Below are 9,014 nucleotides of genomic sequence, written 5' to 3' on the forward strand. Positions count from 1 at the left end.
CGAGTGAGACTCCAACTCAAAAAAAAAAAAAAGAGAGAGAGCTAGGGTTCAGTGCCTGGTGAAATGAACCCATAAGCCTGGGTTTCTCAGTCCAACACTCTGAAGTTGGGCCTCTAAAGGTCCTGTGCTAAATGACTCATCCTGGGCATGCTTCCTGGAACTGCTTGGCCCACAGAGGAGTCAAGTGAAGACCCCACTTCTAGATTTAATCAGTGCTGAGAAAAGTCCAGGGTTATTCTCTCTCTCCCAACTCAGCAGGGTAGGTGTCCTGCTAACTGTACTCGCTAATCCTGAATACTTCTCGGTCCTCTCAGGAAAGCTTCTCATGTGACAGCGAATCTCTCAGTCTCTCTCCATCACTACCATTCTGGTTCATGGGAGATGTTCTCCTGTCCTCTGGTCCCACTGGTAGCAGTTCCAATGTCCTAGGAAGCTTAGACCTCAGCACTCCCATAATTTCTATCAGAAGACATCCCCTTCCTCCACAAGCACATTCAAACAAACACACTGGAAGTAAACAGTGGCATGCTAGGAAATGCAGCTTCAGGACAAGTTCTTGAGCTCCAACTTCCAATTGGCCACACCCCAAGTCACTCTAAAGTAGAAATCCTTATGTTGTCATTGCTACAAACCATGTTCAAAATGGAAATCAGATCCTGTGTCCTTGCTTCCTCACACATCCGAATTGAAACCCTTTGATGCTACCAGGATACAACTTAGTGACTGTCCCTCTTCTCCTGCCTCATTCTGCACCATGCCTCGAGCCTCATCTTTCCACTCCTGACTCAAAGGCTTGCTTGCATCCCTCATCCTTCCCTTTCCCATCCTGCCATACCATAGGACTTTCCTTGCTATGCCTGTAGTTCACAACGGTCTTCCCTCCCTTCATGGCCCAGTTAACTCCTACCCATCCTGTAGCATTCAGAAGATGCACCACTTCCTTGAGGAGGCCCTTCCTAAATTCCCTAAATGTCCTTATTAGGTCAATTGTTCCAATAAGAGGCTCTCACAGCACCTAAATGGCATTTGCCACAATGGCATTTTACACTGGTTTGTGGGACTTCAGCACAGTTGACAAATAGATGAATGAACTACAGGTAGATGGATGAACAGACAAATGAAGATATAAATGGACACAAGACAGGCAGACTGATGGACAGATGGTCTGGCAAACAGATGGAAGGACAAACAACTGGATGGATGGACAGATAGTTGAAGAGCACATTTGCTCCCAGGGCCAGCTCCTCTCCTAAGCCCACCCCTTCCCCCACCTCCTTGAGTATTATTCTCTACCAACTGTATATTTTCGTTTTTGTTTTTGTTTTTTTTTTTTGAGTTGGAGTCTCACTCTGTCACCCAGACTAGAGTGCAGTGGCCGCTCCCGGCCACCGCAGCCTCGACCTGCTGGGTTCTGATGATCCTTCCGCCTCAGCCTTCCAAGTAGCTGGAACTACATGCGCGCACTACCATGCCCGGCTAATTTTTTAATTTATTGTAGAGAAGAGGTCTTGCCAAGTTGCCCAGGCGGGTCTCGAGCCCGCGAGCTCAGGCAATCCACTCACCTCAGCCTCCCAAAGCGTGGGATTATAGGCTAAGCCACCGAGCCCGGCTTCAACTGCATTTTCAAAGCCAGATCCATCTCAGACCAATCATGTGAACCTGGGCAAACTGCCTAACCTTTCTAAGCTTGATTTTCTTCCACTGTAAAAACAGGGTAACCATGTTACCTACCTCAACAGGTCTATTTTGAAGATGACCTGAGATAATCCATATAGACCACAGAGCAGTGCCTGGCTCTTCATAAACACCAGATACATCTCAGATACTCCAGTTCTTATCACCATTATTACTATTTCAAACCCTTCAGTTGGGGTCTCCCCTTTTCCAAAAAAGTCTTCCTTCAGCACTGCTCCACACTTAAGCAGCTACGATCCTATGTCTACTCTCCTATATCCTTGCATCACCAGATGACTCCAAACAGAACCCTACCCTTGCCGATTTCATATCCTCATCCCCAACCATTCCGAAAACACTGTGCACCAGACTTTCCCCTACAACTCTATTGAAATTGTCCTCCTAAAGGTCCACCCACAGTCAACCCGGCCATCCTCTACTCAGCTTACATTAATCTACACCTGTAACATCTATAACAGCTGATCCTACGTACCACCCTGCCTATGTCCTTCTCCCCAGCTTTGGTGTCAAGGCCAGCTCCTGGTTTTATATTCTAGAATTTGTTGTTTCCCGCTCTGAGCCCCTCCTTGTATCCTCTTCTTACCCCCAAACACCAGCATATCCTAAGGTTAGACACACACACAGCCGGTTATGCCATGTTTCCCCTTAATAATGCCTCTGACTCCTACAGCAACACTGTCTACTCCCCTGAGGATGGCACCCATACCTCCAGCCCCAGCTATACACTGTACCCCACAAGTTGCCTCAGAATCCCTGATGACACCATAAATACACCTTATCAAACCTGATCATACTCCTTACGCCTTGATTTCAGTTAACAGCTTCATTGTCACCCTGGATCAAATGTAAAATCCTGACTCCTCCCTCTGCCATTTCATTCAGAGCCCACAATTTGACAAGAATTATTTTTTGTGCCATAGCTTTGTGCCTAGATTATAAGTCTCTGAGGGTAAATAACCTGACCCCCTCCCCCACAAGATACTGGAGAATGCAATAAGAAAAAATATGTATCTCAAACTGAAAAAAAAATACAGCAGGGTAACATGGAACTCTCATACACTGCTGGTGGGAGTATAAATTGGCACAACCACTTAGGAAGGCAATTTGACCAACTCTAGTAAAACTAGAGATGATTATACCCTACAACCCAGAATTTAGCTCCTGGTATATGCCCTGGAGAAACTCTCCCCTGTGTCCACAGAGAGATTTGTACAGAATGTTCATAACAGCACTGTTAACAAGAGTGAAAACCAGAAACGACTAAATGGCCATTTTACCCATCATGATCCTAGCAGGAAATAGCCGGCAGTTTCAAATTAGAATAATTAAAGGAAGATTTAAAAAGAGAGTACTCCGGATGGGTAGGGTGTAGGAAAACTACCAGGGAGAGTTTAGTAGCCCAAAGATAGAAAAACAGAGCTGTTTCACCCACACCTCAAAGGAGGAATGGAGGAAGTGGTTACTCAAATCTGGAAAGAGAGAGTCTGAGTAGAAGAGATGTCTTGAGAAGCAGTGACTTTCAAGGGAGGAATACAGTTAGCCCATGGCAATTCCACAAGGAGTAAACTGTGGGAATAAACACACTGATTTTTGCTTCACCCTCCCTCTAATCTCTGGTAAGAGTTCCTCATTGGCTGAACTCAAAGGGAAACACAAAGCCTGAACCCCAGAGTGCAAGGAGCCCATTGATGTAGACCACAGAGGTCTACTCCCTGGAGCTTGGTGTGGAGAGATTTGGGGAGGCAAAGGGAAGACACTTGGCATATGCAACCACAGAATGTATAACGTATACAGGAAAATGAGTGAAGTAGAGATACTTCTATCAATACGAATAAATCTCAAAATCTTGATGTTGGGGCCTGGTGCGGTGTTCCACACTTGTAATCCCAGCACTCTGAAAGGCAGATGGGTGGAATGTCTGAGTCCAAGTGTTTGAGATCAGCCTGGGCAACACAGCGGGAACTCATCTCGATATTTAAAATATATATTATATATATATATGTAATTTCATGTTGGACAAAAAAAGACAAGTAGTATTAAAATACAGTCATCCTTCAGTATTCTTGGAAGATTGGTCCCAGGACCTTCAGGGATACCAAAATCCATGGATGTTCAAGTCCCTTACATAAAATGTAGTATTTGCATATAACCTATGTATAAAAATCCCCATATACTTTAAATCATCTCTAGATTACATATAATACCTAATACAATATAAATGTTAGTTACACTGTATTGTTTTTTAAATTCATATTATTTGCTATTGCTGTATTTTTTTTTTAAGAAAGAAAAGTTTATTTAAAAGTAAATTAGAGAAAGAGAAGAGAGAGAGAAGATTCACCTCCCCAACATGGGGGAGGGGGCCAAAGCCAGGAAGCATGGCATTAGTTTCTTTTCCAAATAGTTTTGATCTGCAGTTGGTTGAATTTGCAGATGCAGAATCTGTGGACATGGAACTCACGGATGAGGAAGGCTGAATGTAGAGACTGGCACTACAGCAGGTTGTATTTCCCCAAATCCACCAGATACATATCTGGCCCACAAGCTCTTCTAGAACCTTGTCGCTACCCCATCAAGAGTTACAAAGAAGGAAAATTCTAGCACAGAATTACAGGTGAAATCTACTTTAGATAGGGTAGTCAGGGAAAGTATCTCTGAATAATTTAATGAACTTTAAAATAAGGTGTGAAAGCTGGGCACTGGTGGCTCACATCTGTAATTCCAGCACTTTGGAAGGCCAAGATAGGAGGATCACTTGAGCCCAGAAGTTCGAGACCAGCTTGAGCAACAAAGTGAGACTTCACGTCTACAAAAAAATCCAAAAAGTAGCCGGGTATGGTGGCATGAGCCTGTAGTCCCAGCAACTTGAGGGAGGATGGATCCATTTAGCCAGGAGTTCGAGCTGTAGTGAACTGTGATTGTGCCATTGAACTTAGCCTGAATGACGAGACCCTGACTCAAAAATTTGTAAGTTTTAAAGGTATTAAGGCTGAGAAGAAGCTACTATCACTAGACCTACTTTGGGAGCAGACAACTGCAGGTGCCAACACCCTCAGGAAAGAAAGAAAAGAACTGCCCTTCTTAATGCAGTTCAAAAAAACTAGCCTGGCAGGAGAATCGAGTCAGGAAGAGAGTGGCAAACCTGAATAAGAAAGGTGGACACACCAGCCTGGACAACATAGTCAAGCATGGCGGTGCACGCCTGCAATCCCAGCTACTGGGGAGGCTGAGGTGGGGGACCGTTTGAGCCCAGGAGAAGTTTGAGGCTACAGTGACTTATGACTGCGCTAGTGCAGTGCAGCCTGAGTGACAGATTGAGACCCTGTCTAAAAAAAAAAGAAGACGACAACGAAAGAAAGGTGGACATACACAGGCCTGATCATGCAGGGCATTTGGGGCGACTTCCCTGGGGTTATAAAGCTGATGAATCCCTGGGAGGGAACAGGACTCCAGGCAGCAAAAAGCCACAAAGGGAAACCAAAGAATCAGAAACAAACCTCCCTCTTTATGCACATGCACAAGGACTCACACTCACTTAGCATCTAGAATGCATCCAGCGCTGGGTTGCTGAAACACTTTTGATCTGTTAACGCTTCCAACAACCCTACGAGGCAGTTATCATCAAACCCACTTTTATAGCGAGGCAGATTATCTAAGTCCAGAACCCAAGCACTTAACTGTACCGTGACTCTAGACTGCCCTTCCTCTTCTCTGCTCTGATGGGAATTGTTAACATTTCAGTGACTGGCTAATATCACAGTAAATAATTGTGGAGTATAAAATACACGACGACGAACAATCTTAATAGAAATAAGGGCCTCTAACAAGCATAATTTATGCATAATCTCACTGGCATTCCCGTTTTACAGATGTGGACGCTAAGGCATGCTGCCAAGGCAAGGCTTGGAAACTAGGTCACGTTGCATAGCACAAGCCCATCATCAACTGCTTTACTACTTTCCCCTTCGTTTCTTGGAAGGAAATTAGGTCAAGGCCAGCGAGGCATCTGGACTGGAGTCGCCTCTCAGTCGCGTGCCGCCGCAGATACAGCTATGGCGGCCCGCAGTGCCGGATGGAGTACAGCTGGAGGCACGCGCACTTGGACCGAAGGCAGAAGGTTCCGAAGCCCTGGAATCCCCTCCCCGAGCGAAGGGCCGGCGGCAGTACCTGCGGGAAACGCGTCCAGGGTCCTACCCCGGGCTCGGTGGAAAACACCACTCGCCTCCGCAGCGGACATGGCGAGCGAGTTTGTGGCCTAGCCTCAGCACTCTGCGTGGGTGGAAGCGGCGCGACTCCACACAGCCCAATGGCAGGACCAGCCCCGCTTCGGGCGAGGCCCTCTGCGCCGGACCGGACAGGGCGGGACGGGGCGGGGCTCGGCCGCTCGGAGCGCCTCTAGTGCTGCCTGGGCAGGGCGGAGGCGCGAGCCACCCCTCCAGGATCGACCTGGGGATCTGACAAGGAGAGTCCTGTGTCCCGGGCCAACGTGGGTAGAGGGACTCAGACTTTGGGATCAGTCCTTCCCTAAAGGTAGAGTTGCTAGATTTAACAAATAAAAATCCAAGACCCTCCCCCCTCCATTTAAATGGGAATTAAATATTTTAAAAAGAATCATTTAGTATAATTTTGTCCCGTGCAATATTTGGGAGGTACTTATACAATTACTTTTTTCCGTTATCTGAAATTCCAGATTTACTGGACGTCCTGATTTTTTATCTGACAGCTGTGTCGTAAGGTTAAAAGTGCTGGGCCTTGGGCCCTGTTTCAGAACAGTCCTCCAAGCTGTCCACTGTGATCCAAATTTGTGAAAAATACAAATTCCAGGGAGGACCCATTGAATCCAAATCTCTAAGAAAATGATCTGTTTTTACAAGAATCCCAGGGGAGATCTTATGGTCTGTCACATTTGGGGATTTCTTTTCTAAACTAGCTGCCTACGTTTGAAGCACTGTTTGGGCAGCTAATATGTCTAAGACTACTGTTGTTTAAACTTGAAGAGTCACACATGAATCATAGTGATTAAGAACATAAATGCCTATGGGCTCCGGAATCACAGTGCTTGGGTTCATCCTGCTTCTACCATTTACCGCTTGTATGATCTTGAAAATTAGGTAGTTTCCTATCTGTCAAATGGGAACAATGGTAGCATCTAGGTTACAGGGTTGCCGAAAGGCTTAAATAAGTATATGTGTCAACGTGCTTAGAAGACTGGAGTGCAGTGGCACGCTCACGGCCACCCCAGCGTTGACCTGCTGGGCTCCAGTGATCCTTCCGTCTCAGCCTTACAAGTAGCCAGAACTACAGGCACATGCTACCGCACCTGGCTAATTTTTTATTTATTGTAGAGACGATGTCTCGCCAAGTTGCCCGTGGTCTCGAACCCGCGAGCACAGGCAATTCACTCTCCTCGGCCTCCCAAAATGCTGGGATTACAGGCTGAGCCACCAAGCCGGCCAGAATGGTAGCTCTAATAGCAATGAATGTTAGCCATTGCTATTATTATTGATCACTATATCCTTGTTCCCCACATATGGCCTATTCCAGAGGAGGAATCTCTGGAAATGTGCATGGAGGAAATAATTGACAGAATCAAACGTCCTAATTGTGGCCTCAAAGCCCTACATGGTTCATTCCTACCCCCCACCCCCTCCTACTCCCCCCACTTCTCTCCCACTACCTTTGCAGCTGTACTGGTCTCTCAGCTTATTAAGCACGCAAACCCATGTCTCCCTTTGCATATGCAGTTTCTTCAGCTTAGAAAGCTTCTGCCTCTGCTGAGCTAAAAGCCCATTAGAACATCAAGGCCTGAGCCTAAGTTGTATTTCTGTGGAAAGGACTTACCCAGCACACTTACATCCACCCTTCCAATCTAAACTAGGTCTCCTTGGTTCTTTGCTACAGCAGCCTGTTCTTGTCCTTCATTGTACTTTGCACAGTTGATAATTTACCCTTACAAGTGTAACTTTTTGTTTAATGTTGTCTTTCCCAACTTAACCATAAGGTCTGTAAGGGCAGTTGCCTTGACTATCTTGCTCACCAAGCAAGATGTCTGAGGCATGGATACTCAAATGCCTGTCGGATGAATAAATAACTTGAGTATGAATATCTTGGCAAGATAACTCCATTTTGAACCTGGGCAACAGTTGTGGACAACTTTATTGGCAGATCTGGAGCAACCTCAAAACTGCCCCAGTGCATAGTTGTGAGCTGCAACTAAGTCATGTCACTGCTGAATTCCAGCAAGCTCTTAGCCTCATGCCAGTCTCATTCTTCCCTCTTCACTACACAGGTCAGTGGTTCCACTCTCCTCTGATAATGCTCTTCCAGCTCATACACTCTTCTTTCCATGTGTCTGCCTAGAGCCTTAGAGGAGACAGACGGGCAGCATGAGAAAAGCATATTCATTCCTGGGCACTAAGCAGAACTGTTCTATCCACCCCCGGCCCTCAGCTTCTTCATCTAAAATGAGATAGTCATAGCACTGGCCTTATGTCATTTGTTTTTGTTGGTGTTGTCTTTGGTTGTTTTTTTTTTAGGATTAAATGAAGTGCTAGGTAGAGTTTCTGGGACATACTAAGCACTTGATACACTTTGCTGTGGTTGATATTGTTAGTACTGTATTGTCATTGTTATTGGAATACCTTTTAATTAATTTGTTTTGAATTTGATAGAATTTCTAGTCAAAATTCCATCCGTCTTTCAAGAGTCTGTTCAGCCATCACCTCTTATATCAATCAGACATCATTTCATTGCAAAAAAAAAAGTTCAAAATGGCTAAATCAGAGAAAAGAATCCATTGGCATGTATACATTAAAACCCTATAGCAGCTTCAGGTGAGTTTTGGCCCAGCTGCCCACATGGCGTAAGAAGTCTGCTTTTCTCCATTTATTCTCTCTGACTTTTGTAATTTCGGCTTTATTTTCACTTGCTACAGAACAGACTCCTTCCTGTCACTTGGAAGCACCAGGCTCTTTTTCATAGGAGGAGGAAGTCTGCGGTAGTTCTAGACCACATTCTTATGGAACATCACCCACAGGAATGGAGAAGGAAGTGTTTTTATTTTGTTTTGTTTTTTTCTCAGAAGCCCCAGCAAACATCCCCTTGCATCACTTCAACACAAGTTTAGATAGGTGCTTGCCTCAGAAACAAGGTCAGAAGGGTAGGTGGCGTGTTTAAAACAACTTCAGCCAGGAGAAGTAGTGGTATCAATCTCACCCAAGTTTCATGCCTAAGAATGGGAAGCATAGCTCTCTTAAAATGAGATCTGAATGTCATTGCCCTGAGAAGGTGGAACGACCAATGTTTTAAAAGAACCAATA

The 9,014-nt window shown here is 45.3% G+C and overlaps 1 protein-coding gene across 2 annotated transcripts in view; it reads right to left on the reverse strand.

Moving 5' to 3' along the window:
* The window catches only part of CPPED1 (calcineurin like phosphoesterase domain containing 1), a 132,967-nt gene extending 126,929 nt beyond the window's left edge, over positions 1-6,038 (reverse strand). For both annotated transcript variants that reach the window (XM_008057036.1, XM_008057035.1), the window contains exon 1: positions 5,863-6,038. In XM_008057036.1, coding sequence (XP_008055227.1) covers positions 5,863-5,932 — 70 coding nt within the window. In that variant the 5' untranslated portion in view covers positions 5,933-6,038. The remainder of the gene's footprint in view (positions 1-5,862) is intronic.
* Between the last annotated feature and the right edge of the window lie 2,976 nt (positions 6,039-9,014).

This window comes from Carlito syrichta, unplaced genomic scaffold (genome assembly GCF_000164805.1).
Source record: "Carlito syrichta isolate Samal-C Ts95f unplaced genomic scaffold, Tarsius_syrichta-2.0.1 Scaffold302622, whole genome shotgun sequence".
NCBI classification, from domain to species: Eukaryota; Metazoa; Chordata; class Mammalia; order Primates; family Tarsiidae; genus Carlito; species Carlito syrichta.